The sequence below is a fragment of the Phoenix dactylifera genome, chromosome 3 (genome assembly GCF_051530095.1).
Source record: "Phoenix dactylifera cultivar Ajwa chromosome 3, Ajwa_hap1_PhDact_Kaust_v1.1, whole genome shotgun sequence".
In the NCBI taxonomy this organism is placed as follows: Eukaryota; Viridiplantae; Streptophyta; class Magnoliopsida; order Arecales; family Arecaceae; genus Phoenix; species Phoenix dactylifera.
Genome location: NC_143192.1, coordinates 35483295 through 35501966, shown reverse-complemented (window position 1 = coordinate 35501966; position 18672 = coordinate 35483295). Strand labels below are relative to the sequence as shown.

General features: G+C 35.7%; 1 protein-coding gene across 3 annotated transcripts; it reads left to right on the top strand.

The window, feature by feature from the left end:
- The first annotated feature begins 13056 nt into the window (after positions 1-13056).
- On the top strand, positions 13057-17573 carry LOC103722249 (alpha carbonic anhydrase 7-like). Of its 3 annotated transcripts, none has more exons than XM_039115610.3 (7): positions 13057-13362; positions 15736-15902; positions 15993-16099; positions 16522-16624; positions 16701-16859; positions 16940-16993; positions 17154-17573. In XM_039115610.3, exons 1-7 carry the CDS (start codon positions 13188-13190, stop codon positions 17310-17312), a joined length of 924 nt encoding a protein of 307 aa, XP_038971538.3. In that variant the 5' UTR covers positions 13057-13187; the 3' UTR covers positions 17313-17573. The 3 variants fall into 3 exon arrangements, with proteins under 3 accessions (XP_038971538.3, XP_088574267.2, XP_088574268.2); XM_088718141.2 differs by having other exon boundaries at positions 13058-13362; positions 15739-15902; XM_088718142.2 differs by having other exon boundaries at positions 13060-13362; positions 15766-15902.
- Positions 17574-18672: the final 1099 nt, after the last annotated feature.

Sequence of the window (18672 nt, the reverse complement as noted above, 5' to 3'; positions counted from 1 at the left end):
CAGATTCTAAGAGACATTAAGAGCTCCACCAACCCTTGAAGAGTGAAGCAATCTTGACAAAGAAGAGAAGAGCCTTATTAAAGCGATAACTATATTCTAAACTCTTCTTTGTAGCTCATAATTATTTTATTTGCTCATTTAGGAGCTTTAGTTCCTTGTTCTTTATTCTTGTTGTAAGGTTTGTTGGTAAGCCCGTAAAACCAACATTGTAGGTTGTTGGTAAGTCCGTAAAACCAACGTAGGTTGTTGGTAAGCCCGTAAAACCAACATAGATTATTGGTAAACCCGTAAAACTAACGTAGGTTGTTGGTAAACCCGTAAAACCAACGTAGGTTATTGGTGAACCCGTAAAACCAATTGTGAAGGTTCGTTGGTGAGCCCGTAAAACCAACATAGGTTTTTGGTGATCCCGGAAAACCAAAGTGTAAAGGTTTTTGGATTGTGAGCCCGGAAAACAATCCAACTGTAATCCGCGGGATTATAGTGAATTCCCAAGGGGTCGCTTGGGGAGTGGACGTAGGTGCTTAGGAGAGCACCGACCCACTATATTTCTTGTGTGTTTGCATTGTGTTTTGTCTTACTTTACTACAATTACTTACTCATCAATTAACTCGATTAAGAAATCAAAAAGTTAGAAAAACCAATTCACCCCCCCCCCCCCTCTTGGCTTGTCACCTTGGGCAACAAGTGGTATCAGAGCAGGTGCTCTATAATTCCTTGCCTTTTTGATTTTGACCTAATCGTCAAAGAGTCAAAGATCATGACAATTCAAATAGACAGTTTCCTAGGAGAGGGACAGTTAATTGATCGACCTCCACTATTTAATGGCATAAACTACACACATTGGAAAGCACGCATGCACATTTTCATTCAAGCACATGACTATGATTTATGGAGTATCATAGTCAATGGGCTACACACAAACACTAATCATAATAAGAAAATGGCTCAGCAAAATGCAAAAGCCATGAATATTCTATATTGTGCATTAGATGATAGTGAACTAATAGCATATCTTTTTGCATAACAGCTAAGAAAATCTGGAATATGCTTGAAGGTAAATATGAATGCACTAACATTTTTAGTGAATCTGAAACTAGCTCTGAAGAAGAAGAGCAGCAAACTGAAATTAAAAATTCTTACTTTATGGCACATGAAGATAAGGTATGTATTGGAACACAAAGTGATTTCTCATTCCAAGATAAAGTACATGCTGAAACTCAATCTGATTTTACATTTGATGAACTTCATGATGCTTTTTCTGATCTATACTTAGAATATAAGAAGCTTAGTTTAAAGAATAAAAAGCTAAATCAGAAAAATCTATCTCTTGTTGAAAGCTATGATATAACTCAGAAAAATAATAAATTACTTTCAGAAGACAATGAAAGGCTAACTAAAGAAGTTAACAAATTTAAGCCTATAGTTGAAAAATTTACTATCAGCTCTGAAAAACTGAACTTAATGATAAATAATCAAAGAGCTGAACTTGAAAAGGCTGGATTAGGATATCAATCTTGGTACACACAAAAATCCCTTAATGACATATGTGTTAAATCCTCCACTATCTATCATAAAACGGATTCTAATTTATCTGATGAACCTAATGAACAAAAACAGAAAATTAAAAATCCATCATCTACTTATATTAAATTGATGTTTGTTAAATTTAATAAGAGTATGCAGAAATACATTCCTTATAATCCTAAAATCTGCAAGCCTATGGACAAAATAGCTATTAAGAAAATATGGGTTCCAAAAGGAACAATAATAGCTAACCTACAAGGACCCAAAAGAGCTTGGGTTCCTAAGTTGAAAATCTGATTATTTTCTGTAGGTGTGTCTAGCACTCAAGGCTCCAACAAAAGATGTTAATTTAGACATTGGGTGCTCTAGACATATATTAAAGAATGAAACTTAAAATATACTTAAGAAAAGTAATTGAAATGAAAAGAATAATGAAATTAGTAATCCTTGCATCTCATCATTCTCTTTGCCTTAGTATCTAATTAAAACATAAATTGCAGATATTAATCAATTTTGTGATATAGGTAATATTTTTAAAAATATAATCAAATCACTTCATTTTATAGTATGCTTTACTTACTGCTGGATAAGTTGCTAAATGATTAATCAATTTATTAAGAATAACTCTATGAATTCTCTATATGCTTGATTGAGAGTTTTTATCAATGGTATTATCTTTTATTGATCATAGACATGAGAATGTATACTTGGTATGCCTTTAAATATATGCACTATGAATACCAAGATTAAAGAAACCACCTTTGGCGTATAAAATCAACTCATACTAGTATGTACTTAATCTCAAAAGACCTTGTCATTGGCTTACTTAAATTAATTTCTACAAGGTCAAAGTTTGCTATGCATGTTATCTAGAAAAACAAACTAGAATCATTTCAAAATCTGAAAACATTGTTTCCACCTCTTAGTCTTTGAAAATTCTCCATAAGAACTTATTTGGATCTCTAGGATAGTGAGCCTAGGAGATAAGCTTCTTGACTTTGTAATTATGGATGATTTTTCAAAGCTAACGTTGGTTTTATTCTTGGCACTTAAACTGAAATATTTTCTGCTTTGGCATAAACTTACAAAAGGTTTCAAATAAAAAAAGGTTTGCAAACTGTGAAAGTATCATGGCACAGTTTTGAAAACCAATTTGTTAATAAGGTTTGCATAGAAAACGGTATTGAATACAATTATTTTTGCACCAAGAATACTATTACATATAGGGGTTATAAAAATATAAAAATAGAACCTTTGTTGCGTAAGGACAATGCTTTGTGATAGCAGTTGATTAATGTTATCATCACAGCTTGTCATATTATAAGGTTTCTATTAAATCTATTTTTGAAAAAAACCCCATGTGAACTCATGAAAAACAGAAAATCAAATGGTGCATACCTTCATGTTTTTTTTCAGTTATACATGTTATGTTCTCAAGAATGAAATATATGCCAAATCTGATAAAACAAGTGTTTCTTTGGATATTACTCTCTAAGTAATGCATATAGAATATTCAATGAAAAGATACCAGTTGTAGAAATGTCAATTCATATTATTCTTATTAAAACTAGATCTTTTATTGAGAATATAGTTTGTCATTTTTGCTTCTATTTAAAAGACATTAAGAAGAATGAACAAGATGATAATTGGTTAAGTTAAACTAAATCATTTTGAAAGGGATAAAATTTGAAATCTTATTGAAGAATCTGAAAACTTTTTATATTTGGAACAAAACTGAGTTTTTCAGAAACACACTTAATTAAGAAGAATTTGTGATTACTAAAAGAATTAATCAGAAAAGATGAAATAGATCTTGATGAAATCTTTGCATGATTAGAAGCCAAAGATAACCACTTTCATTTGATTGTTTTATGAGACTTGTATTTTGTCAAATGAATGTGTAGAATGAACCTCTATGTGGTTATATTATTAAAATTTTTATGTAAAAATAACCATCTATATTTGAAAAATATTCATTACAAACATGATAAAATACTATTTGATTTAGAACAAGTACCAAGAGCATGATATGAATGATTAAGTAACTTTTTGATAGAAAGTAATAGTGATAAAACTATGTATCAAAAAAAAAAAATTCTGATATCATAATTGCTCAAATATATATTGATGACATTATTTGTGGTGCTACTAATGAAGCTTTATATAAAGTTTTTTTTTTCTAAGCTCATGCAGGGTGAGTTCGAAATGAGTAAAATGGATGAACTAATCTTTTCTCTCGAACTCTAAACTAAGACAAATAAGAAAGGGGATCTTCATTGGCCAAAGTAAGTTCACAAGAATATTCTTACAGAAGTTTGGCATGAAGAAAGGTATATCTATGACCCCATATTGTAGAGTTTAAAAATAATGAGCAAGGTAATTTTACTGTTTGAAGCTGTATTACTATATCATGCAGCTTGTAGGCCAAATTGTATGCTCATTTTGTGCTTATATGCAAAGATATCAAACTAATTCTAATGAATCACATCTAATTGATATCAAAAGATTCATAAAAATCTGTTAAGATAATAAAACTAAGTAAGTACTCCAATCTTAGGTAAAAGCAAAACAAGCATAATATATTCAGCACATTTGTAAGAATTATGTGAGCATTCCTTTGGATGGGATAAAATCCATAATCAACTATAATAGAAAGAGTTTGGAGGGAACATTTTTAAAGAGAAAAGTTTAACCTTTCTACATTGCTCATCATAGGGATGGTGCCAATGGGGAAGCTAGTGGTAGTACCCGGCACGATTTGACCCAACTATTCGGTGTAGGGTATATTAGAGACGGCACAAGAGGGAGGCTAGTGGTAGTACCTCGTGCCCCTTCCAACTCCACCGGATAGGGAGCAAATAGAATATAGAGCATAGAAAAGTAAAACCGAAAAACAATGAAGATAATCAAAATGTTCATTGAGTGGTTAAAGAAAGAAATTAAAAAAAAAGATTTTGGAGAATAACTCAATATAATTCCTAGATGAAAACTACGGTTTAAGAAAAATAGAATTAATTTTGATGCCTTGGTTGTTTGCTCCGATACGCATATGAAATATATCTTTTTCTATCTTATAAGTATACTAAAATTGGTCTAAATGATGTGTTTTTCAATAATCTTGATTGCAAACAAATAGTTCTAAGCATATGATTTTGTTTTGATATTAAAAAGATTTATTGTGCTACATGTATACATTGCTAAGAAAACATGACTAAGAAATTGAATTTTATAAATATACACTTGAATGATTTTCTATATGCTTTTCTCCTACATAATTAAGTGCTTCTATCATTAAGAGAAAAGGCTATTTTTAGAGGAGAGTGAATGATCTTAAGGCTAGTAATATTTTAGCTCACTCAAATGATTCATAAAGAAAAAAAAATGTAATTGCTTTTGAAAAAAATTTGAGCTTCAAAAGAATTATTTTCAGATCAATATTTCAGTGCATATTCTCAAAAGTTAAGAGGAAGCATAACTTGTTCTTGAAAGACTTAAAAGAGGGATTGCTATAAATTTTGAAAAATTCTAGATCACTCTATATCACAAAATTTCAGTTCATTCATGCTTATCATTAAAATCTGAAATTCAATAAAAGAAAAGAATATTTAAAGAAGAATGTATCTTTTGAGGGAAAGCCTTAAATATTCAATCTTCTTGCATTCTGCATCTTTTTCAAAAGTCACTTACATTTGATGCATACTTTGAATGTTTTATGTTTGATTCATAATCATTCTTGTCAATTTCTAAATTTAACCGCTTTACTTACAAAGCATGAATTAATATCAAGAGCCTTACATAAATGAAAGAGAAATGAATTTTCTTAAAGCTAAATCATTAAAGGTTACTCTATGTAAATTTGGCAAAGAACTTTTAGTATGTTTTTAATGTCTAACTGATCTAAAACTGATATCAAATTTAGGCATATTTTGGTATTAGACTTTGTGATTTATTGAATATCTTTTGAAAGTTGGATTTTCATCTGTACTTAATTGGTAAATCACTTGAAAAGAATTCCATTTATCTTAGTATTGGAAATTTACTTTGGAATCTACGAATAAGCTCTTATTGGCTTGCACTTTAGTGTTTCAATCCTGAGTCAATCCATTTTAATTGATTTTGATGCTATGATCTTTAAAGGAGTAAAAGAAAGTCTTTAAGAAAGCTTTAAAAGAACTTTCAAAGCCCTGAATTTTATGTATCCTACATTGCATAAATTCATATTTTAGTATCTATGCCCCAATACTTTTATATCATGAAAGAACTTTGAAGTCATTAAGAATTAAGGATTCAACATAATCTTATGTTTTTCGAGTATATAAGTTTTGATCTTTATCTGCTCTTATACTATACTCTGAAAATTAATTAGATTGCTCTCATGTTGCTATATACTTAATATATTAAAAAAAAAGAGGGTGTTGGATTTTCATTCGTGCTTTCTTTGAATATTATTCTTGATACTCCTTGAAATAACTTGAAAAAGATTCCATCTACACTTGATTTGAAAACTATCTTTGGAATCTACATTTAGAGATCACTTCTGGCTCACATCCTAAATGTCTCATTCTTAAAGCCAAACTTTTCATTCTTGATTTTGATGATATCTGTTACCCCTGAAATTGTTTCAGGTTTAATTTTTTTTTTTGAAAGAAAGGTAAAAGAACTTTAAAAGAATGTTAAAATCATCAAATTTGATGTGATCTCATCATAATTTTGAAACTACCTTAATTGGCTCTGATCTATACTCATTATCTTGCCCTAACATTATTGCCTTGAGTTACGTGATTCATATGCTTGCAATAATTTGACATCCATTGAATAAAATATTGCCTTGTGCTTAATGTTTCATTATTTTGCAATCTTTTTGATATTGTCAAAGCAAAAGAAATATCTGAGTATATGCTCATAATGCTTTATGTTTTGAATTGAATATAAATCAGCTTAGATTGAAATATGTTGAATATGTTAAAGCTGATTAACTCTAAAGCATTATCATGAAGTATGTTCTTAAAGTATCTCCCAAACTTTGTATTTGTTTTGACTTATATTTGCTCTTTGTGGTAGTTTGTATTTCTTCTCTAAAACATAGTGCTTTTGGCATAGACAATGTTTCTCTTGAGTCATAATCTTTGTGATTGTCATAACAATACTATCCATTGCTATTCATTCTTTTTGATGATGACAAAAAGGGGGAGAAAGTATAAGAGAGAAACTAGAAGCAAATTCTATAGGAAAGATAATTCTATAAACAAAGACCGTATAAGGAAGAAAATATAAAAGGTATATATTGTATACTTACGGGGGAGACATGTATTATACACTAAAGGGGGAGACATTTAACAAAGAGCAAATCTGAATCTGGCACATAATCATAGAGATTTTTCTTGCCTCAATACATGACTTGAAACTCTTGCTTTAACACAAACTTTTAAAAATTTTGTTTTAATAAAATACAAGAGTAAGGGGGAGCAAAGCTAAAAACTCATTTAGCATCCATTTGGATAGGATAGGGGGAGCTCTTGGTTCATTTATACAAACTCTAAATAAGACTATTTTGAAACTCTTGAACCAAAAATACTTTATGAATATTAAATCTAACTTTTCATATGAATACCAATTTGCTTACACTCAATGTTTTGTAATCATCAAAAAGGGGGAGATTGAGGATGATAATGTTATTTTGATGATTAACACAACTATTGAGGACATATCAAATTAGAAATGCAAATTAACTCGATACATCATTGATAAATGGCACACCCTTGATACACTCATGATACATTAGGACTATATGGTCAAAACCACTCTCAAGAATTGATAAACGAGATAAAATTTGTAATAGAGAATGGTAGAAAGCTTAAGAATCCATTTTGGCAAAGTTTCACGTTAAAAATACCTAAAAGGGTAATCGGTAATTTCTACTATTAAGGGTATGAAACGTATTGTGCCTTGCATCGTAATTTGCTTGAAATGTCATATTGTTGTTTCAATGTGCATAACTAACCTTCAAAGTGCAGAAAAATATAGTTAGAGTCGACCCCAATTAGTTTGGAGTGGACCCCGATACATTTGGCACGCCTTGAAACGAAGTGGCACGCCTTTGGAACACTTGGCACAGAGTAGGAGTCGACCCTAGAAGAGATGGAGTCGACCCTGGCACGTTTTAGAAATATTCTGGCACATTCTAGCACTTATGGCATGGATGAACAGTACTTGGGTCGACCCAAGTGAAAGTTGAGTCGACCCCATCTTCAAGCCTCAAGAAAACAAGTCTCTGGAATCCCTGAGAGGGTCGACCCCAATGGACCTTGAGTCGACCCAACCTTGAGTCGACCCAAAAAGAGTTGAGTCGACCCAAGTGAAGGAAGGCTGAAATACAAGGTTCTGTATTTTCTGAGAGGGCCGACCCAAGAAAAGCTTGAGCTGACCCAAATCTGATGAACAGTGGTTTGGGTCGACCCAAGAAAAGTTTGGGTCGACCCAAGCACGGGCAGAAGCATAACGGCTAGTTGTGCAGAAGTGCTTTTTGGACTCCCAACGGCTATAAATGGCTAGTTTCTTCAATCCAATGGTCAGGAAGGACTATTTGGAGGTTGGAAAAGTATTTAAGAGGGAGTATTCATCAAAGAAGCAAGCTTTGGAAAATACATCAAGTGCATTCAAGAGAGAACCCTAGCAAGGCAAGCTTCATTCAATTGCTTCATTCAAAGAGCCAAAAGAAAGTGGTTGAGCAGATTCCAAGAGACATTAAGAGCTCCACCAACCCTTGAAGAGTGAAGCAATCTTGACAAAGAAGAGAAGAGCCTTATTAAAGCGATAACTATATTCTAAACTCTTCTTTGTAGCTCATAATTATTTTATTTGCTAATTTAGGAGCTTTAGTTCCTTGTTCTTTATTCTTGTTGTAAGGTTTGTTGGTAAGTCCGTAAAACCAACATTGTAGGTTGTTGGTAAGCCCGTAAAACCAACGTAGCTTGTTGGTAAGCCCGTAAAACCAACATAGGTTGTTGGTAAACCCGTAAAACCAACCTAGGTTGTTGGTAAGCCCGTAAAACCAACGTAGGTTGTTGGTGAACCCGTAAAACCAATTGTGAAGGTTCGTTGGCGAGCCCGTAAAACCAACATAGATTTTTGGTGATCCCGGAAAACCAAAGTGTAAAAGTTTTTGGATTGTGAGCCCGGAAAACAATCCAACTGTAATCCGCGGGATTATAGTGAATTCCCAAGGGGTCGCTTGGGGAGTGGACGTAGGTGCTTAGGAGAGCACCAAACCACTATATTTCTTGTGTGTTTGCATTGTGTTTTGTCTTACTTTACTACAATTACTTACTCATCAATTAACTCGATTAAGGAATCAAAAAGTTAGAAAAACCAATTCACCCCTCCTCTTGGCTTGTCACCTTGGGCAACATGTTCCTTTCTGTGGCGTGAGATAGCGAGGTACTTGTCTACGGTGTCGAGTCACATCCGATGGCTGATAGGCGACGGGCGTAGCATCGATGTGGCCGGGGACCCATGGGTTGATGGCCTTCCTCTGCGACTTTGGCCGACTATGGTCAGTATTGAGGCTGGGGAGGGTCTACATGTATGTGATCTTATGACCCCTGGGGGGAATGGTTGGGATGAGATTCGACTGGCCCAGTTCTTCGAGGAGCATCTAGCGGAGCGTGTTCGATCCCTCTCTTTACCATGGAGTGGTGGACCAGATGTACAAGTGTGGAGTTCCTCTACCAGAACCAGAATTAGGGTGGGCAATCTTTCTTGCATTCTTAGGCGGGAGTATGAGCCTGGTCCGGATTGTGCCTGGATCTAGCGATTGGGACTTCACCCGAAGGTCGCGTTGTTCCTTTGGAAGGTGGTCTAGGACCGTCTTCCTATGGAGCTGTACTTGGAGGATGAGGATTGAGGATCCCATTGGAGTGTGGGGTTTGCGGTAGGGTTGAGACGGTGGACCATGCCTTGTTTCAGTGCACATGGGCTAGGGATACTTGGTGTCTGGCAGGGGTCCTGCAGGTGGTGTGGAGCTGTAGGGACCAGTTCTTACAGGCCGTGTCAAGGCTCGGAGTCCCCGGTGCTTTGTCAGGAGGCGGTTCGAGCGAGTTGTACTGCCTACCAAATCTGGTTGGCCAGGAATGCTCGTACATTCGGCGAACGATGAATGTCGCCGAGATTTGTGGTCGAGAGCGCCCGCGTTCAGACGGTAGAGCTATGTCACACCATCCCCATTGGAGGGACCTTGATAGTTTGGGACATCTGGGGTTCCCACTCTACTCCGACAGTTTTCCGTACGGTGTTTTTCACCTGGAAGCCCCCACCCCTGAGTTTCCTCAAGGTCAACTTTGATGGGTCAGTCCTGAATGGTGGCACGAGGGAAGGTGTGGGTTTTGTTATTCGGAACTCGTCTGGCAGGGTTGTGGCTGCTGGGGGTAGTCAGTTATTTAATACTTCGGTTTCGAGTGCGGAGCTGAGAGCAGCCTGGCCTGGGCGGGCCTTCGCCATGCCCGGTGCGTGTTACAGGCCAGGTCCATCGTCCTGGAGGGTGATTCAGCCACCATTATTAGTTGGATCCGGGGGGGGTCCAAGGGGTAACAGTAGTGACCATCCATTGCTCCGTGACATTTGGGCTATGATAAGGGTTGGTGGGGCCATTCAGGCCACGCATATTTACCGTGAAGCCAATAATGCTGCGGATTGGGTGGCTGCATATGTAGCTTGTCACTCTGGAGGCACCTTGTAGACTGGAGATGGGGAGTTGCCCTTGGCACTCCGAAGTATCCTATTTTTCGATTTTATTGGGTGTATCTATACCCGTCAGGTATGATCCATCCGTCTTAGCGGAAAAAAAAAAAAAGATCACTTGTACGCAAGAACAAGCCAGCCATCATCCATATGACATGCGCGGGGTGGCGAAACAAGTCAACTGCACACACGTGATTGTTCGGTAAAAGGCTTGTGGGCCTACCGAGGGTCCACTAGTCGGAGAAGCTGCCATAAATGCACCGTGTAGTATTACTTCTAATGTGGAGCTGGCGTTTTTGAAGGACATGTTGAACTATAAAAGATTTAATAGTTGAAAATTTTCAACTAAAATCAGAAAAAAATACTTCAAATATTTCAAATTTTGAGATCAAAATACTTTTAGCTCCTCTCTTTATGAATATCTATAGAAAAAATGATTAAAAAGTTAGATATGCAATCACAGTAATTTTATTAATTGCTCGTCCTTTTTCTCTTATCTAAACAATTTTATAGGACTCTATTTTTCCGAAAAAAACTTTATCAATTGATATCCACATTGCCAACCTCTTGAACTCTTTTCAAAATTAGGAAAAAAAAAACATAGATAGTGCTTCTCTAATCCATGTATTTTATCTCTCTTATGCTCTAATCCTTAAAACTTTTTTTATTAATTTTTAATTAAAAGTGCATTGCACATTTCTCGTGTCTTGCATTTTTGATCTTGGATTAAAGAGTGTACATAGATGAACAAAACTGCTTTGAAACTTTCTAGCAAAACATAATAGATTCTTGCCTTATCGCTCTCAAACATATGTTTAAATTAATTAGATTTGAGGCCTATTTGGATAATCTGACATGATTGGACTGAATTTCCTATTGAACTCCTAGGCTGTGCAGCCCGTCTATGCTGTCCCATATCAACCTAATACTCTCCAACACAAATTCCGTGTAGGAGCGGCTTAATGTATTTGGAGGCCTAAGGCGAACTCAAAGGCCCCAACATAAATTCATTTAGGGATCTCAATGCATAAATAAAGAAAAAGATAATAAATTTCTTTAGATAAGAAATACTTCCCAACATAAATGCATTTAGAGGCCTCAATGCATTTATAGCTATAAAAATATGTAGCATTTGGAGGCCTCAATGTATTTGGACGCTCATCTTGGAACTCACTATAATACATGCATTTGGGGGTCGGGGCCTAACACGACTGCCTAAGTCTTCTAAGAGTTGAGCCAGCCCTAATCCCGTACAAGAGGGAGAAAAAAAAAATCTCTATAGGCATTTTTTCTTTCTTCCAAAAATTTTAATATCTTTTTTCCTCATCGTCACTGGTCCTCTATCCTTTCCTTCTCCTCCCTTCTTCCCTTACTGGAATATGCCCTTAAGTTTATTCTTTTACTATTTAGGCAACAAAAAGTTTGAGTCCTCCCAATCTTCCAATAGAGTAACCGTCCTATCATAGATTCATCATAGCTCCTAGGTTTACTATGTTTAAGCATTATAGTGGATGTACTGGCATTTGCTAAGTCCAGCCTTCAAGTAGATATTTTTGCAGAAACATCAGAGAACAATAACAAACATGATGGCTTCATTCAATTAAATCTCTTGTCACATATTATAATATCGCCTATCATTGTCATCGTGGACATCGTCATCATCATTGTTTCAAAATGGAACGATGAGGAACTCAATTATTTCCCAAGGAGTTGTAGGGTTCTACAGATTCTTTCAACAAGATCGATGTTTAATCTCTTCACGTACCTATGTATGAGAAAGTTGGTAAGGTTTACCTATCAATAAATATCTGTTATTATGCATTTATAGCCATTAGATTTAGTTGGCATGAACTTTGGGCATTCAAACCCAAAGCCTTCTAAGCTAACAGCTCTTCTTAAAGAGGTTAAAAGTTTATAAACTTGTTTGATGCAACTCTAGTCTAATCTTTGATATATAAGAAGCCATATATTGCTTTACGCTAACTTAAATTGTCCACCAACAAGCTCCAACAGGCAACGGCGTCCGCAATATGCCAACCCTTCCTAATTCTTCTAGAAATTAAATAGAAGTCCTCCAAAAGCTCCAAATTATGATCAAAGAGAGAATCTGGGAGAGGACAAAGTTTCAAAGCCTCTGAAAATGGTGGCCAATTTTCTTAATAAAAAAGTGAGACATAAAATGGTGGTCAGCAGTCTCCATCTGCTTATTGTACAAAGGTCAAGTTAGTCTCCTTCTTTAATATCCTTTCATTCTCTCAATAATGAACCTTGATGGGCTTTGGTCCTTTTTTTTTCTTTTTCTTTTTCTTTTTTTTTCGTTTTTTGAAGAGAACTGTGACCACGGTCCCCACCATATCTAAGGAAAAAATGAAATAACGAATGCAAGTTCTATTGTAAAAATAGACTAGAATGACAGAGTTTTGGCGTACCTTTTTTTTTTATTTTGAGATAAATTTGACATGCCGTCTTGCACCCGCCACACAACTTTTGTGTGAGAACAGCCAACGATGTCGGAAAAAAAAAGATGACGTAAAAGTGAAAAAGCAGCTACATAACACGTCCAAAAACTATCCATCCTAGTCTTCGTCAAAGTCTTTTGTATTAATATAAGAACAGTAATATGTTATGTTAATAGTGAAAAAGATACATTATTTCTCAAAAAGAAAAAGAAAACTACATCAATATTCTCTTTATATGGTTATTTTTCTAACAGAGAATTTCCTAAACAATGGGTCGATCCCTCTCTTCCCTTCCTTAGGGGGCCATATGGTTCATGATAATTGTAGGTTCGTACCAATTAAGTGGCCCCTTAGAAAGGAAAGAGGGATCGATCCAGCATCTAGGCATTGTACCTTTGTCTCTTTTCCACATGCAGATCAGATACTTCCATTTCTCTCTCTCTCTCTATAAGAACAGAGCAGCCCATGCAGGGGCCTTCCATTGAACCAAGGGCATCCCGAGACGCTTGGGGTTTCCAGGTTTCCATCCACTCGACCGTCCAAAACATGAGGAAGCCAGGACCACCTTTCTTCTTATTCTTGTGTGCTTGCCTTGCCCTCTTCCTCTCTCAAACAACTCCCTCCGCATCTGAAGCAATTGGTAAGTCTTCTCTTTAGACTAGCTAATGCAAGTATGTTCAAATATCTCACTATCTGCACATAATTTTAGGCTTAAAAAAGTTCAGATGAAATATGCATGACTTCATAAATCCTAGTGCTTGATTTCTCCAGGAAAAAAAGGAAAAAGATATGTGCTTTCCCTCTCCACTGGGCGGAGGTTGTGTGTCTCTACTATCAACCATAGAAAGTATGACCTCTAAGCCTTTGGCACAAGTGAATGGCGCTTCCACCATTATTTGGAATAAAGAAATTCATACAGCCTTGCATAAGGACTATTTAATTCTTATACAAAGTTATTGGCCGCCCTCACCTGCACCATATGTCACCTGGTTTCCGCACGGGTTCGAAGAAGGGGTAGGGAGAATATTCCACTTGTATTCTATGAATTTCTCATATATATTTAATAAGAAGACAATATCTAATATAAAAAACACAATCTTTGAAAAATAAAAAAAAAATAGACTCATTGTTTAATGGAAGATTTGATTGGACATCTCACACACCATCAATTTGTGGCAGATTGCGTTGCCATCACATGATTTTCTCAAGCTAGTGTTTTTTTTATCTTAGCTAGTTTGCATCGCTCACCTTGATGATGAGGAGGTCTTAGCCCCATTTCAGGATGGTGAGATTCGCAGTGTTATTTTTTAAAAATATTTAATTACATAGATTCTCAGCTAATGATGTATAGGGCATGCTGCCACAAATTATTGGACTATCTAATGATCATCAGATCCATTATGTTCACGACATATGATGTGAGGCAGTAAAATAGAAAATAAAAAAGAAAAAAAGTAAAGAAAGTTCTTATTGCATAAATTTCATGCATCATGTACTTGGAAGAAGATCTCTAGATAATTAAATTAATGAACCCATCAGCTCATTTATTCCTACAAGCATATTCGTTTAATAGCAAAATAGATAAGATAATAAAAATCATAATTCGAATAAAGAATAAAATATTAGATAAAATAACAAATGATGTTAAATAAATTGAAAATAAAATTAAAAATGGGAATAGAGATTGGAGGCGAATAAAATTACTGAGATGGGGATAGAGGAAAATTAAGTTTGCTAGATAAAAAGATAAGTTAGTTAGCTTAGAGAATAGAAAAAAAAATTGAGGTGCTCAAAAGATTCTATCTTCACGTGGGATTTGAAATCTTGATAAAGAATTGATATAAATTATTTGCTCGTCTTTCTTTTCAAAATAAATGATTATATTATACGTTATAATATTGATAATTATATTATAATTTTTTAAAAAAAATATATAATAAACGTGGGGGCACGAAGGAGATGGAAGAGACAAAAGAAAAATTATTAATGTATGTGAAAATTCTTCAAAATGGCATTGTTTCCGCTGCCAATCCTCTGAGCCTTTCTTCCATACTGTATCCAAAATGATACTTCTCCCTTGGATATTCATCTAAGGTTATAAAAGGATAGATCATGGACTTCTCTGATGTGGAAGCGTGGGAAAGAAAACAAACTCCTGTTGTCTTGCGGCTGAATTCAAACAACCAAACAAAGAAATAGGGGAGTTTTTGGGCTCAAAACAGAGCTTCTGCAATTTTTCTCATTCACGAAAAAAAAACACAATGAAATGAAGGAGAACGGCGGCCATTTATATCCCTTTTTATATGGCCACGAACTCACCCTAAATCCCTAACAAAAGGATGATATTCATAATCAAATCCTAATCAAAACAGACTCCGAATTAAGTCCGAATTCAGAACTAAAACAAACGTAATTCAGAAACCAACTTGAACAAAACAAGGACTCTGGACTCAACTAAAACAGAATTATAAAACAAAGACTCTTAATCAAGGCTCCATGCTAGATTTTATTCCGGTTCTGCATCATTCTCGAAACAAAATGAGCTGGACATGGGATCCATGAGATTGGAGTAAGCACACTCTCGGAGCAAGAGCAAGATGGGTTGTGGTCGCAGAAGCAATTTGAATCAAGGTTTTTGGTTGCAGGCAAGACCTAGATCCATGCTTGACTTCAATATGCTACAAGAAACTAGTTCATTAAAACATATATGATCAAGTTGTGGCTGACGACATAGCTTATGGCACATAGATGCAATTTGAGAGATTTCATTACCAACTATATTTGTCAGGATAGAAGAGACATCCTTGCATCAAAAAAAAAAAAAAAAAATTAAGTTACATGGTATTTAACAATAAAAAGATCCATCAAATGATGGTAACCTTACTTCTCAGGCAAAACAATGGTCACTGGCATTGTCATTCTCATTGAATGTGTACATCAAACCATATACATTTTGTCTTTTAGTGCAAACTTTAATGGAGCAAACTTATGGATTTGATCTATTATGTGTTAGAAGTGAAGGATTTAAATGAAAATTGGGCAGAGTGTAAGGATGGAAAAGAGCAATCACCAATAGATGTCAACTCTGACAACATTCAGGTTAATCAAAGTATAGGGAGCTTGATAACAAGCTATGACATCTCTCGTGCAATTATGCAGAAAAGCAGCCATGTTATAATGGTGAGAAATTTATGATTAAGCTATTCTTTGTTTCTCTTCTTCTTTCTGCAACCGAGTACTTATTCTTCGTTTCATCATTGATGCTTCTAGGTCAATTGGACAGAAGGTGCAGGTTCTCTTTCGATCGACAGCAAGGCCTATGTTCTCGAGCAATGTCATTGGCACTCACCTTCCGAGCACAAACTTCTTGGAGAAAGGTGTTGCCCTATGATTGATCTCCTAGATTAGGCGATTCATATTGGTACATGGCTAGCTTCAATGTAGATTTCTTTTGAGTCAAAATCTGATCCACAGTAAGCCACCATGGCCTGTGCTGTGAATGCCAAATACAAGGAGAAGAAATGAAGTAAATACAAAACCACTTGGTCCTCACAGACCACCAAAAAGAAACAAGGGAAAATTGCACCAGTTCAAAACAGTACATTAGAGGTCCACCTTTGATTCTGCTCCTTTCGAAGGTTGTCCATAGATGTTACTGGATTTAACCCAAGCAGGACTTCATCAAATCTCAGTATTCTATGTTTTTGAACCCAAGACCTAAATCTAGACAACATATAGTTACTTGTCAGTGAGACTTAGGATGATGAATCTCAAAAAACAAAACGAATGGTGCCCGCAGATACCCGCTGGAGTTACATATGGTCCACAGAAGTGCAGACGGAGACACAGCAGTTATCAGTATTATGTACCAGTTTGGCCCACCAGATCCTTTCCTCTTCAAGGTTTGATTCCACAAAGAACTTCCCTTCTGCTTCCATCTCTTCCTCCAACTAATATGGTTTTATCTTATTGACTCAGCTGATGAAGTTTGTAGCAATACTGGTGACAAATGATGTGGTGCCTGCGGGACTTGTGCCACCACCAGTGATAGAGATTGGAGCCCCTTATTATAGATACATAGGCTCTCTAACCACTCCACCTTGCACTGAAGGTGTCATATGGAGCCTAATTCAGGAGGTATGACCTCATAACCTAACTTACATGGCTTGTCTCTTCGTCAATGTTTCGATCTTATGAATCATTTTATCATGGATTAGGTGAGATTTGTCTCGAAAAGGCAAGTGCGCAAGCTAAGGAGCGCTTTACACAGGGTAAGATGACTAGTTGGTTGATCAAGAAATGTATAGTTTACTGAATGGATAATTCAAGGATTTAGAATTAATTGTTTGATATTTGTAAGCGATCTATTATATGAATATTGGATCATAACAAAGAGTGTTTGACATGTGTGATCTGCGACATATCATGTAGGAAAATAATGCGAGGCTGGTCCAACCGATCAATGGGCGCGCAATTTTTCTTTACAAGCCACGGGCCCAGGAAGAACATATGAAATATTTTGATAGGGAAAACTTATGCCGCAAATCTAGTTTCTTGAAGTGGCTGCTCTGCCACAGTAATCACAAATAATTTATGCAGCTTTATGATTGAGGTTACATGCTTGAAGAAACTAGTTGCAGTTTGTGGTTTGCTTCAGTATTTGTATTTATATATAATGCCCTTCAGTGCAGTTCAAGGATATTGTGCTTGCATGCATGTATATGTGTTGTAACCTTTTTTTTTGGCTTTCTTTTGAAAAAATAAGTGTTGTAGCTGTTGGTATTGCAAACTCTTAATGTCTGCAAGAGCCTAATTGTGCAAGATAAGTTGTATATACTCTGCTGTTGATTATGGTGCAATTGCTCTCTCCAATTTTGTGCCATTGAGGGAAGCTAATGCTGAAACAATGCAAAAGCAAGAAACAGGAAATGATGGTTGGAAAAGGATCCTAATGCCAGGAAAAGGAAACGTAATTACAAATAACTAAAATATATTTCGAGAAATACGTAGGAAAATGCATGAAAACCAAAAAGAGAACACCCAGGAATTTGTTTTAAGTGGATTAATGATGATTTTTCAAGTTGGCATCAATTAGGTGAATAGATACACCTTTATTTAAAATTTTTCTCGTTCCTTTTCTTCCTTGTTTCAAACAATAGCGTTTAAATCTTTAAGTAGGGGATTGGAATAAATGATGTGGGACTGCGTATGCATTCCATTTACATGGAAAAGATGCTGGAATCTCCAAGATTTAAATAGCAACAAGAGGTAACGACAAGTTTTTGCAACTTTTTTCAATGATCATATGTTGGGAATCTAATTTTTTTACAAGTTTTGTACGTTCAGTAATGTTTTTTTTTTTTAATACAAGTTTCCCAAAAGAATCCCTGAAAACTTATATTTGAGTGGAAGTGGATTTCTCGGTAGTTATGTATGAATTTGTTCTAAGCCAAATATTCCTATTCTTATTTATGAGGCAAGACCGTCCATCCTTCTCTTTCCTTCTTGCTCTATATATTTTCCACTACAATTCTCTATGCAATAAATATGAAGTCAAAGGTTCAAATTCTTTGTCTAGTATTGATTACCGTTCCTTCTGCAATGAAATATCTGCAAATTTACAACCCCACATCTACATCATAACATCAACTGATTTGTTTGTAAATTGAACTTAAAGTGTAACAATCCAAGACAGGATCTGCTGTGCCGGAACTGGAACTCGGACTGGTTGTCCGGCGATACGGATCAGTACACCTTCATATCATTTCGTGCCGGCCTAGTACCGATACAGTAAAAAAGACGGAAGAGACGACAAACAAGAGAAAGAAAAAGAGATAGAAGGGGAAGAGAGGGGAGGAAGAGAGAAGAAGGGTGGCGGAGGCTGGCAGAGTGCCAGCGGAGTTGCGAAATCAAAAAAAGGGGCCAGATCTTTAAGTGAAGTCGGCAAGTC

Excerpts from the sequence above, each read along its gene's own strand:
- LOC103722249 (XM_039115610.3), top strand. The coding sequence starts at position 13,188 with ATGCAGGGGCCTTCCATTGAACCAAGGGCATCCCGAGACGCTTGGGGT. Across the intron at positions 13,363-15,735 it reads CTCCGCATCTGAAGCAATTG|AAGTGAAGGATTTAAATGAA; the intron begins GTAAGTCTTCTC and ends ATTATGTGTTAG. Across the intron at positions 16,100-16,521 it reads CACAAACTTCTTGGAGAAAG|ATACCCGCTGGAGTTACATA; the intron begins GTGTTGCCCTAT and ends TGGTGCCCGCAG.